General features: G+C 38.1%; 2 protein-coding genes across 2 annotated transcripts in view; both read right to left on the bottom strand.

Moving 5' to 3' along the window:
• LOC134846098 (uncharacterized) overlaps positions 1 to 13,896 on the bottom strand; it is a 464,945-nt gene that overhangs the window by 34,045 nt on the left and 417,004 nt on the right. The gene's annotated exons all lie outside the window — the stretch shown is intronic.
• LOC134845850 (uncharacterized) lies at positions 5,552 to 7,271 on the bottom strand. The gene has a single exon (XM_063862949.1). The coding sequence runs from the start codon at positions 7,261 to 7,263 to the stop codon at positions 6,040 to 6,042; it is 1,224 nt and encodes a 407-aa protein (XP_063719019.1). The 5' UTR covers positions 7,264 to 7,271; the 3' UTR covers positions 5,552 to 6,039.

The raw sequence follows: 13,896 nt of genomic DNA on the forward strand, positions 1-13,896 counted from the left end.
TAAAAAACGAACTCATGTCTCTCGGTTCAAACTACCAACTGTCTAGGACAAAAATGCGCATTGAATATGCGACCCACACGCTGAGAGATAAAAACAGCAAAACCTCGTCGGTGCTGTTTTACTGATAGGTACCGAAAACGCTTTCAACCCGCTAAATCAAAAGCTGTTATTAAAAAATATCAAAAAAACCTAAGCGCCCAAATAGAGTAACAATAGTCTCTGGATACAATAACAGGCTGCAACTGCAAGATTTAGAACAGCAGTGTAAAACCCTGATTAACCTCGTCACTAACAAGTTTCAGTCCCAGACACTGATCAACCCCAAAACAATTCAGAACTGCAAAATCGCAAAATTTATATTTATAATCATGTGCTGTTTAATTTTATAGATAGATTTGTACATCTACATACACTTATGGTCTCACTTCAACCTAAATCTAACACGTCAAACGTTCTGTCATGATGGCATCCATTTCTCGTTCTACGGTAAGGATTTCTTAACCAATTTTCTTGCAATTTAATTTATAAATTCTCTCGCTCACTTGACACCTCCGTCCTTCTCACATCACTATGACGATTTTAGCTGTCACCGCTGCACCTCCCATATTCACCCAGCTAACTACACCCATGAATGCTATCATACAACCCTAGCTACAACCACGCTACCCCAACTCCACCCTCACCCTTACACTAGCCTACACTCACAAAATCAATAGAACCCTCCGATATAGAACCTGTAACAACTCAAGTCCCATGGTCAAACCACTATACAGAGCTCATAGAAACCACAGGGAAAATATTCATCCAAGTTTTCCACTGGAAAACGGTTTTCATGATCTCATCTAAAAATAAAGTTGGCTATAACTTCATTGAAACGCTCAATCGAACTCTGAACATCCTAAAAAAACCTACAAAAATACCATCGCAATGCACGCAACAATGATCTTTCTACGCTTACTACGGTGCAAAGCGAAGTCCGAGAACGACGGATCTTCATCTAAAACAATAGCAAGGCGAGTTAAGTAATGACAGGACGGAGACTTAGATGACCAATATAACGAAGGGAAGGCGCAGCAAATGAGCTCGACAAAAGGAAAAAAACGAAAAAGAAAAACTGAGCCTGACGCACAACAGTTCAACCAACTATTGATTACTGGTAAAATATCAAGCTCAACGCACGGATCTCATGGACTATCTGATGTAAATGAATGGAGACGTATTCTAACACACTTCGGACAACAATCAGTTGCGAATTCAAAAACAATAACTAAAATTGCCAAAAACTAATTGGCTACCGAAGAATTTAAACCGGAACTAATGGAACCATATGACGGATGTGGATTAATACCCTTGGATAAGAACCCAGGAAAAACACTCATAGGCATAGAAGTTATGCGTAGGATCATAGGACGAACATTCGCCATATGCCTAAAAAACATACTCATGTCGCTCGGTTCGAACTACTAACTGTCTAGGACAAAAATGCGCATTGAATATGCGATCCACACGCTGAAAGATAAAAACAGCAAAACATCGTCGGTGCTGTTTTACTGATAGGTACCGAAAACGCTTTCAACCCGCTAAATCAAAAGCTGTTATTAAAAAATATCGAAAAGACCTAAGCGCCCAAATAGAGTAACAATAGTTGCTGGATACAATAACAGGCGGCAACTGCAAGATTTAGAACAGCAGTGTAAAAACCTGATTAACCTCGTCACTAACAAGTTTCAGCCCCAGACACTGATCATCCCCAAAACAATTCAGAACTGCAAAATCGCAGAATTAATATTTATAATCATGTGCTGTTTAATTTTATAGATAGATTTGTACATCTACATACACTTATGGTCTCACTTCAACCTAAATCTAACACAACAAACGTTCTGTCATGATGGCATCCATTTCTCGTTCTACGGTAAGGATTTCTTAACCAATTTTCTTGCAATTTAATTTATAAATTCTCTCGCTCACTTGACACCTCCGTCCTTCTCACTTCACTCAGCTAACGACACACATGAATGCAATCCCACGACCCTAGCAACAACCACGCTACCCCAACTCCACCCTCACCCTTACACTAGCCTACACTCACAAAATCAAGAGAACCCTCCGCTATAGAACCTGTAACAACTCAAGACCCATGGTCAAACCACTGTACAGAGCTCATCGAAAACACAAGGAAAATATTCATCCAAGTTTTCCACTGGAAAACGGTTTTCATGATCTCATCTAAAAATAAAGTTGGCTATAACTTCATTGAAACGCTCAATCGAACTCTGAACATCCTAAAAGAAACCAACAAAAATACCATCGCAATGCACGCACCAATGATCTTTCTACGGTTACTACTGTGCAAAGCGAAGTCCGAGAACGACGGATCTTCGTCTAAAGCAATAGCAAGGCGACTTAAGTAATGACAGGACGGAGACTTAGATGATCAATATAACGAAGGGAAGGCGCAGCAAATGAGCTTGACAAAAGGAAATAGACGAAAAAGAAAAACTGAGCCTGAAGCACAACAGTTTAACCAACTATTGATTACTGGTGAATGTCAAGCTCAACGCACGAATCTTTTGGACTATCTGATGTAAATGAATGGAGACGTATTCTAACACACTTCGGACAACAATCAGTTGCGAATTCAAAAACAATTACTAAAATTGCCAAAAACTTATTGGCTACCGAAGAATTTAAACCGGAACTAATGGTTCCATATGACGCATGTAGATTAATACCCTTAGATAAGAACCCAGGAAAAACACTCATAGGCATACAAGTTATGCGTAGGATCATAGGACGAACATTCGCCAAATGCCTAAAAAACGAACTCATGTCGCTCGGTTCGAACTACTAACTGTCTAGGACAAAAATGGGCACTGAATATGCGATCAACACGCTGAGAGAAAAAACCAGCAAAACCTCGTCGGTGCTGTTTTACTGATAGGTACCGTAAACGCTTTCAACCCGCTAAATCGAAAGCTGTTATTAAAAAACATCGAAAATACCTGAGCGCCCAATTAAGTAACAATAGTTGCTGGATACAATAACAGGCTGCATCTGCAAGATTTAGAACAGCAGTGTAAAACCCTGATTAACCTCGTCACTAACAAGTTTACGCCCCAGACACTGATCATCCCTAAAACAATTCAGAACTGCAAAATCGCAGAATTTACATTCATAATCATGTGCTGTTTAATTTTATAGATAGATTTGTACATCTACATACACTTATGGTCTCACTTCAATCTAAATCTAACACGACAAATGTTCTGTCATGATCACATCCATTTCTCGTTCTACGGTAAAGATTTCTTAACTAAATTTCTTGCAATTTAATATATAAATTCTCTCGCTCACTTGACACCTCCGTCCTTCTCACATCACTATGACGATTTTAGCTGTCATCGCTGCATCTCCCATATTCATTCAGCTAACGACACACATGAATGCAAATCCACAACCCTAGCTACAACCACGCTACCCCAACTCCACCCTCACCCTTACTTTAGCTTACACTCGCAAAATCAAGAGAACCCTCCGCTATAGAACCTGTAACAACAAGACCCATGGTCAAACCCATGTACAGAGCTCATAGAAACCACAAGGAAAATATTCATCCAGGTGTTCCACTGGAAAACGGTTTTCATGATCTCATCAAAAATTAAAGTTGGCTATAACTTCAATGAGACGCTCAATCGAACTCTGAACATCCTGAAAGAAAACCACAAAAATACCATCGCAAAGCACGCACCAATGATCTTTCTACGCTTACTACTGTGCAAAGCGAAGTCCGAGAACGACGGATCTTCATCTCAAACAACAGCAAGGCGACTTAAGTAATGACAGGAGGCAGACCTGGATGACCAATATAACGAAGGGAAGGCGCAGCAAATGAGCTTGACAAAAGGAAATAGACGAAAAAGAAAAACTGAGCCTGAAGCACAACAGTTCAACCAACTATTGAATACTGGTAAAATATCAAGCTCAACGCACGGATCCCATGGACTATCTGATGTAAATGAACGGAGACGTATTCTAACACACTTCGGACAACAATCAGTTGCGAATTCAAAAACAATAACTAAAATTGCCAAAACCTAATTGGCTACCGAAGAACTTAAACCAGAACTAATGGAACCATATGACTCATGTAGATTAATACCCTTAGATAAGAACCGAGAAGTAAGACTCATAGGCATAGAAGTTATGCGTAGGATCATAGGACGAACATTCGCCAAATGCCTAAAAAACGAACTGATGTCGCTCGGTTCAAACTACCAACTGTCTAGGACAAAAATGGGCACTGAATATGCGATCCACACGCTGAGAGATAAAAACATCAAAACGTCGTCGGTGTTGTTTTACTGATAGGTGCCGAAAACGCTTTCAACCCGCTGAATCGAAAGCTGTTATTAAAAAAACATCGAAAATACCTGCCAACGCTCAAGAAGGGACAACCCAGGGGGATCCGGTAGCAATGGCCGTGTACGGTCTAGCCATAACACCCCTCATAAAACTTTTATCAGAAGACAACGTAACCCAGAAATGGTACGCGACGGTAAATTAGGTATTTTACGAACCGTCCTCGAATAAATTGTATCACTAGGTAAAATTTTTGGCTATCATGTTAAAGCATCCAAATGCCAACTCATAGTCAAGGATGAAAAATTCGATGAAGCTGAAAAAAACTTCAAAAATACAAGAATCATTGTGAAAACAGGCACCCGAGTGCTTGCTTCTGTTGTAGGAACAGAATCTGAATGTAAAAAGATCGAGCTTAAAACCGCTTAAAAATCCCCTCAAAACGTTAATGCCTACTATACTAAAGGAGTTCAAGAAAACCTTTAATTTCTAACCAGGACAACGCCCAACTGTATGGAAAATTTAGAAACATGTGAAAAGATTATCAAAGAACAACTAGTACTGAACCTAGTCGGTAAAGACACATTAAACCCCCAGTTCCGTGAGATATCTTTTGAAATGTACGGCCTTAACATCCAGCTGCCTTCCGACCGAGAAACCTATCTAGAATGGTCTAAGGAAACATCTTTAGTACTGGATTCTCAAGATCCTGTTACAACAAAAACACAGCAAGAAAAAACTTGTACGAAAATCATAGAAATAGATAACTGATAGATTAAACCGAAATGAAAGAAAATTCATAAGCACCTTACATGAAGCTGACAAATATGAAATCGACATGGCCTCTGAAAAGGGAGCCTCTAACTTTACCACTACGCAGATACACACTCAACCTGAATAATTCAGAATTCAGAGATAGTATTTGCTCAAGATACGAATGGGAACAATAAAGAATTTTAATCGCTGAGTAGAGTAGTTACTGCCCACTGATTTTCGGATGCACCGGTGGGGCTGCTCCAACAGCCACGCGGACGATGCAGCGATTAGCCGAAACACTAAGTGAAAAGAGACAAGAAAGCTACCCAGAAACGATAAACTACATAAGAACTAAAATAAGCTTCGCTCTTCTGAGTTGTTAAGAACACTTTGTTGCAGAGCACAGTTCAATTTATCGACAATTCAATGAGCGCTATTGTAGAGGGAGGACGGCTGAGATAAATTAATATTACGACAATGCATTTAATGGTGATATATGGCTTCAATGATAAAATGATACAGTTTGCTGATATATAAATATTTGCATTTGTATAACGCTGGTATGGCCCTATCCAGCTTGTGCATTGACCTAAACTAAACGGAAGGGTCCCTTCTGTAATTTAATAATTGAAATTTAATTATAAATAAAGTAAACAACTGATTCTGTTGCTCTAAATATAAGAGTACATGTTCCGGTTTGATGACACTTGCTAATCGCAGGCATAATGGCATAATCAAGTTTACAAAAAAAGCGTGTTTCGAGAAAACTTGTTTTAAAAAATTTCAACGGCAGAAAAACGACCACAGAAGTCATTTAAATTACGCTAACTTGGTAACAATCTATTACAGATGTAGCCAACCTGAAAACTTAAATACAGATACAACTCTGTTTTCAGACTGAAGCAAAGGGTGAATTATAAATTATTTAATTTCGTTCTTGAAATCTCCGTTATCGTTTTGTGAACAACCTTTGTCTTTTTGTAGAGCAGCTCGCATATGCAATAGACTATATAAGCTGTCGATACTCTGAGGATTGCCTTTGATTGTATAAAGAGTCATCCCACTCTGATTTTCGGTCAGCGAGCTCAGCTTGATAGCCTTCTCAGATGCTTTTTCAATTATTTGACCGGCAAACAATTTGCAGTTTAAGATCAGTTGAAATGTAGCATTAGTACGCATCACGACTCTGACAGAAGCCGGTACATTGCTATCTTTGTCCTTCGATTCCTCGTTCACTTTCAAGATACCTTGACCTCTTTCCTTCCAATTTTTCACCTCTGAGTCATATTGAAACAATTTAGCGCTCATTTGAAATACGGTAAGCTCATTTTCTTCGCCGGTTTTGCAATGACTTTGAGGTATGATTTTCGAGCTGATTTCAGAGTCAACGTGTCCATTTTTTTCTCCAAACAGCATTGGCGGAGGCTTTACACAGTCACCAAATGCTTTACTAGTAATATCAGCTTCATCTTTCTTGTTCTGTGACAAATCATTTTCTGTGGATAATGTTGTGGCCCTGCTATCAAGATTTTGGCCAAAAGTGAACGTTGAAGTAGTGGAGAATCCTCCGAAAACATGACCAGTAGTTCCCAGTTTTCCAGACTTTGAGGCGTCGATCTCCTTCAGCGTGATATCTGTACTACCTATGGTCGTTGATTCACCTACATTCACTTTTGTTTCGCTAGTGCTACCTGATAGGGTTGAGAGCTCATCTCCGTTCTCTTCGTTTTTAGCTGATTCTGAATCAACTGTAGAAGCTTTGGATATACTAACAGTAGATAACCTTGTTAGAGAAAGGAACTTCTCGGACGGGTTTGTAGAATTCTGGTCGACTGTGGTCACATCATTATTATTTTGCTGGACTGAGAGAAACAAACTTGACGCATTTGATTCTAATTTGGATGGCTTCAGAAAATTCAAAGACTTGTTTTTTGGTTTTTTAGAATTTTCTGTTTCTTCATCCACTCTTCCGAAAAGCGTATCGAATCGGTTTGTGGTTTTGCTTTTTTTGGCATCAGGTTGTGATATGGGGCTATCTAAATCATCTCGCCGATCAGAGAAGCCGGTTCTACCCGCGCTTGATTCTACAACGACCAAGTTGCTTCTCTTCAACACAGTACCTTCTTTCTTTTTATTCGAATCCATAAAAAATTTGATCTGAAATTGGCCAATTTTAAAGATTTCCTGCAGATACGCAAGTGATCATCTTCGCTACTAATCATATAATCAAGCCGCCGATGAAACGCTACCTGACTCAATTTCAGTACAGTAGAAGAAGAAGAAAGAACACTTGAATTACTATACAATAAAGAGCCGAGGCATCAGTGTAGCAAAGTGTAAATAATAAAATTGGTTATAAATTCATTGGTTACATCAAACAAAAACAAAACATCAGAAAACAAGATATAAACAAAACAAAAAAAAACAAAATCGGTTACAGTTCGGAAATTGGTTGATTAAAGTATATGAAGTTTTGGATACTATAGAAAAATAAAGATTTAAGAATTAGGAACAAGCTGGTAATAAAACGTTACAAACAATTTTACAGATAGTCCAATTATACAGCGTATATACAGAGTATATACAGTTTCTCTTTCAAGCAATGTGTGAAAAATTAAACTGAATTAAATCATATATAACTAGCAAAAACGGAAATCACGCCACCTATTTGTATTAGTACATTTGGATTAAGAATTTTTTAAAATTGTTAATTCAAACGTTTTCGCACATTTTGTGCATCGTCAGGATATAAAAATTTTTATTTACAATAAAATGATCAAAGATCATGTATGAAATTCAAAAAGAACATGTTAGAAATTTTTAACCAATCACATTCTTACATCTGTTATTACGTAATCATTATTTCATCGATTATGACAATTTGCTTACTTTTTTTGTTACTTGAGTCATAATTTTTCGATTTGATGTTTTATCCAAACTGACATGTCAGTTTATTTTTTCAAAAATTGCAATTTTAGTCATGTTTAAACATGTACTATAATTTTAATGTCAGCTCCCTGCTCCTGAACTCCTCGCGCGTGTTAATTCTGGGGCGTTCTTTCCAAATATGTAAGGCCTCCAGAGTGAGGAGTTTCTGTATGTTACTTGATTGATCTATAATCTCGGACTTAAGCTCAGCGCTCTTACCATCCCTGTCACATTCTCTCAAATGTTGCCCTACTGGCGAATCTTCCTTGTGATGCTCTTCAATCCGCGTGGTCAAATGCCGGACCGTTTGTCCAACATAGGTGGAATTACATCCACTACATGTGAGCTTGTAGACCACTCTGGATTTCAAATCTTTCGCAAAGGGAGATTTAAGGGACGGTAGGCAAGTCTTGAGCTTTCTCGTAGTAAATATCACTGGGGCTCCGGCGTTTTGACGCAGTTTGGCAGCAAACCACTCTGATGCATTACCCCGGTATTGTAATGTTATAATGGGTGCACTGACCTTTAAAGGATCTTCCTTGACTGATGTTACCGTTGTTCTTGTGTCAGTTTTTCGGTCGATGATCTTATTCAACGTTCTTAATACGACACCATCTGACCATTTTTCAGGGTATTGATTATCCACCCATTGTTCTTTTTTAATCTTCATTGCCTTGTCAAAGTTTTCCCATGTTGATGTACTTCAAAAATCCGATGAACAGTACCCTCAACTACATTGCGTTTATATGTTTTATTGTAATGGAGCGCAGCTTCTGAAGATAAGGATAGTCCCCGTATCCGTTGGTTTTTGATACCATCCACATGTTACCTTTTTTCGTGAGTCCACATTAATGTTCAAATCTAGAAAGGCTAAGTCTCCGTTCGAATCCGGATTTTCGATAGTGAATTGTAAGTTGGGGTGGAGCTCATTAGCTGCTTTTAACACTATATCTGGATCCCCCTTTACCGTCCTCACAATATCATCTACATATCTTAGGAACGCTTAGACATTTTCTGTTGGTTTTTCTTGATCTCGCTGCTCTTTACATCTCTTACAATACCAAACAATTTCTGAGATTTGCTCCTATTCTTTGTCGGATACATTACTACACTTTAAATGGTACCAATTTAAACAAGCTTCGCATTCGATCCCCTTACTTCTTTATGTTACCCTCCGCTCGCAATCAGGGCATAGGCCATTCCGGTTTTCATTTAGCTGCGTCAACGCAGGTACTTCCTTCATTAATGCATATTCGTACTCCTTTAGCCATAAATTGGCAAGAATGACAGCAAGGGATGCACCCATTGCCAACCCATCCTTTTGTACGTACCATAAACCATTGCATTTGAAGTGCACCTTACTTACAGCCCAGCCATGTTCAACAATTTCTTCATAGTTCCGCGTGCCAGTTTAGGAGGACTAGTTTGTTCGTATAGTTTCCTCAGTGCTATATCTATTGCCTCCTTTAGTGGGACATTAGTGTACAAACTTTTGACATCCAGGGAGATAATACTCTCATTATAGTCTAGATCTATGTTCTCTATGATCTCCCGAGCCATTTGTGTGTTTGTCTCAATGTTTGCCCCCTCAATGTTGTCAAAAAAATTTGGCCAAAGTTTTATTTAGATGTTCATATGAGCTCCCTGGCAGTGACAGTACGGGACGGAGAGGGGTTCCTTTCTTATGTACTTTAGCCAATCCATATAATCGAGCTGGCTGCCCTCCCGTGGACCTAAGCCTACTATACAGTGCCTCATCGATCTCATCTTTCTTTTTCATGGCCAACAGTTCTTTGTTGATGTCTTTCTCAATTTTCATAACAACACTATCAGTTAAACCTGGTTTTTCGCTAAATTGTTCCGATTGCAGCAGCTCAGTTAGTTTAGCCTCATATGTCGTTTTCTTCATTACACAGAAGCCAACACCTTTATCGAATGGGACTGCCAAGAGACCATTGTCCTTCAAATACTTCCTGGCTTTCTCAATCCCTCTATCCGACGGTGATTGCCGCACACGTTTAGCGTATGATTTTGCAGCTGCTTCAATTTCACATAATTTTTCACCTGGTACCTTTTGCGATTTATGCTCAGATAAAAAATTATCAAGAAAGTGAAGTTCATTGAAATGATCCCTCACCGGGTGCTTTGGGCCAAAACCTAACACTTCATGAACCCACTTGGGTAGCTCAATGCCATCTAGTGCTCTGACTGATTTGTCATTCACTTTCATTAACGGTCTGTCCTGCCGCTCTGCTAGCTTTTTTAACTTCTTTTCATGTCTATCCTTGATGTCGTGGATAGCAATTCTAGCCTGGAGCTTTAGATAAAATGCTATTGAGGGCCACCATTGTTCATCTATCCCTCTCCGCACTACCTCTCTTGCCTTAGCTAGATCATCCTCTATCTTCTTCTCTTCTGACCTTGCCTGATTTACCTCTGTTCTTAGGAGTTTTAATTGAAAGCTATGCACCGCTTGGTCCAAAAAAACCCCATTTTCTGGCACCCGAAATCTCAAAAAATCTGGTATTATGTCATTGCTTTGACATTTCCGTAAAAACTTCAATCGATAGAAATTGTTGTTTAATTTATTTGAATACTTCAGGTAATTCAAAACTAATTTCCAAGTTTGTTTTTTCCTGAGTATCCATCTCAGCATCGGTGGGGGCAAAATTACGGCGGTCATTATCCTGCAGGCCACGAGCACTTAAACTCATGCGGCACTCAGCAGGATAATTCACACAGTAGATTCACTTACCCAATCCGCGCCCTTTCAGCCGATGGTAGAGAGACGTCAGTCGTTGTTTCCTCTCTGCGTGCCTTCGCCTTGCGTCGTCCTTGTGATGGTTTCTGAGTCCGCGCTCTTATCTTTGAGAATATCCCGGGCAAGTTCTCTCTATGTGTCAGCACAACTCGCAATGACTTCAACTCAAGTTCACTCGATTGATGAACTTCCAGGTATTGTCTCACCAAAGCGGGATCCTGCCTCTTGCCTCTCGAGATCAATTTCGTTGATGGGACTATCAAGATCCCTGTACGCATCAGAGAATCAAAGATATCTGTCGTTCTGGTTCTTCTGCAATATATAATCGCCTTAAACCGATGTCGCTTTGATTGCAAATACGAAATTAAATCGTCCAGAGGATAAAGCGTGTTGGCATTGGTTCGGTGTTTCGACAAACTGTTATTCAATACGTCGTGCCAAAGAATTATCTCCTTGTCCACCAGAGGATGCTCTTCCAGAAGAGTCTGTAAATTTTGTCTCTTCCTCACGGTATGAGGATTCAGCGACACCTCGTTTTATTTCAATCCAGTCTGAACAAAATTCCATTGACGTTTACTTTTTGAATACGTTTGTTTAGGAAGCTAGCAATTAAAGCAATTGCTCCATTTGAAAAACCGAGAGAAAGCATTTTTTCAATTAAAACTTCATGCGAAATAGAATCAAAAGCCTTGGACAGATCTAATAAAGCTGCATGTACGATTTTTTTTGAATTTGAAGTACATCGGACAGATTTTCATATAGGATTGTTTCTAAATTCACTCACGTAAAATTCTTTCAATTTTTTCTTGAATTCTGTTTTCGATTTTTCTAAATTGCGCAAAATTATGGGCAGTGAATTCCATTTTTTAGAAGTCAAATGAAAAAATGATTTTTGTAGAGAAGCAGTCGAACAATGTTTGTCAAAAATAATTTGTTTCGTTCTTTCATTGAGCCTATAATTGGCAGTCGGTAGTCTCAGTGTATTTTCAAAAGCCTTTTTTTTGTTTGTAAGATTTTGGTATAAGTATGTTATACACTTTAACTCAATTCTTTTCTCGATTCCAATGAATGATTTGCTAATGCGAAGAAGGGAAGAAGATTTAAATTTCGATCTGAAATATGTTCTTTTTAGCGCCCAGTTCAACTGTTTCTCTAGAGATAGCATCAAAGTATTTCTCTTGGAGATAGCACCAAGGATTTTGACTGGAATACATGATGAAGGGACTCATGACTGTAACCTCGGTTACTATGATACTTTTGACCTTTTGATTACCTAAAAAGTAGCATTAATTTGTTGTAAAAAAATTGCTGAATAATCTAAATGTGATAAAACTAGACAATGAAGCAAGGCAACTAATGATAATGTCGGCAGTTGTTGTCCAATTGTATCAATAGTTTTAATCCCTTGGGCCACTTTTTGGAGAATTGTTTTGATTTGAGCATGAAAAGATAAACTTGAATCAAGAATTATGCCTAAATATTTGCATTCTGATTTTTTGGCTACATAATGCCCACTAATTACTTGTTTATCAAAATCCACATTTTTGCTATCATTTTTTTGACAAAATGTTATAAATTCCGATTTAGATGCATTCAGATTCAATTGGTTCTCTGCAAAAAATACCGTTAGATTATTGAGTGATTTTTGCAATCGATTCAAAGCATCCTCAGAAATTATAGAAGATGAAAAAAACATACAGTCGTCAGCATATTGAACTAAAGTACAACCTTCATATAATCGCTCTTGTATGTCATTAACATATAAATTGAACAACAACGGACCAAGTACCGTTCCTTGTGGGACACCTCGTTTTATTTCAATCCAGTCTGAAAAAATTCCATTGACGTTTACTCTTTGAATACGTTTGTTTAGGAAGCTAGCAATTAAAGCAATTGCTCCATTTGAAAAAACGAGAGAAAGCATTTTTTCAATTAAAACTTCATGCGAAATAGAATCAAAAGCCTTGGACAGATCTAATAAAGCTGCATGTACGATTTTTTTTGAATCTATTTGATTTCGAATACTTTCTGTCACATAAACAAGAGCATCTTGCGTGGAAATGTTTTTGCGAAATCCGAGTTGAAATGGTGTCATTATTTGAAATTTGTCAAGATGTTCCGTTATTTGGGCATGTAAAATTTTTTCAAAAACTTTAGAAAAAGCACAAGTTATTGATATTGGCCGATAATTTTTTGCATCCATTGGGTCATCTTTTTTAAACAAAGGGGTTACGTTTGCTTTTTTCAGTTCGATCGGGAAAATGTTCTCATCTAAGCAAGTATTTATGACAAAAGTTAAATGTGGAACTATAACTGATTGACCGTCAATGATTGCCCAAGCAGGTACGGTACAAGTTCCGAGAGGTTTTCTAACATTGATTTTTCGAACTATATCAAAGCATTGCTTCACTGTAATGTGTTGAAAATGGAAAGGTGCAGATTCAGAGGCAAATTTGTTGTAATTCGGAGGCTTTTTAGCGCCGAAAAATTCGCCTAAGTTTGAAAAAATATAATTTAAATGATTGGCAATTTTTTTGTCTTGGGTTATCATTTCACTAAAGGAATTTCGTAGAACTGTAATTCGATTATTGCCAGAACATGTACCTCTAACTTGGTTAATATATTTCCATTTTTGTTGGATAGTGCTGAGAAGTGAAAAACAATTTTTTGAATGATCGAGTTGTTTACTTCTAATCAATTGGCTCATTTGATTACGTAAAAACTGGTACTTTGACCAATTATCGCTTGTGCTTTGACTGCAATATGATCTGAGTGAATTCTGTTTCTTAGTCAACAATTGCTGACATTCTGAATCGAACCATTCTGTTTCAGAAATTTTGTGCCCACCAAATCCTCTCGCCAACACATTATCCGATATTTGTTCCCCATTGATTCTGTTAACAATTGAGTCTCCCAGTAATAGGCCAGAATATTCTCCTTCTCGTGGTAAAAATAACTGTTTTCGTTGTTGGTCTAATTTTTCTTCTTGAATATTGGTTGCTTGTATTTTGATTTCTTGGTCCAATCTTGCTCCATTCATTTTCAAATTTGTTTTCTGTAATTTTCGAATTGCCCGTGTTTTTAAAATT

The sequence above is a fragment of the Symsagittifera roscoffensis genome, chromosome 5 (assembly GCF_963678635.1).
Source record: "Symsagittifera roscoffensis chromosome 5, txSymRosc1.1, whole genome shotgun sequence".
In the NCBI taxonomy this organism is placed as follows: domain Eukaryota; kingdom Metazoa; phylum Xenacoelomorpha; order Acoela; family Convolutidae; genus Symsagittifera; species Symsagittifera roscoffensis.

Excerpts from the sequence above, each read along its gene's own strand:
- LOC134845850 (XM_063862949.1), bottom strand. The coding sequence starts at position 7,263 with ATGGATTCGAATAAAAAGAAAGAAGGTACTGTGTTGAAGAGAAGCAAC.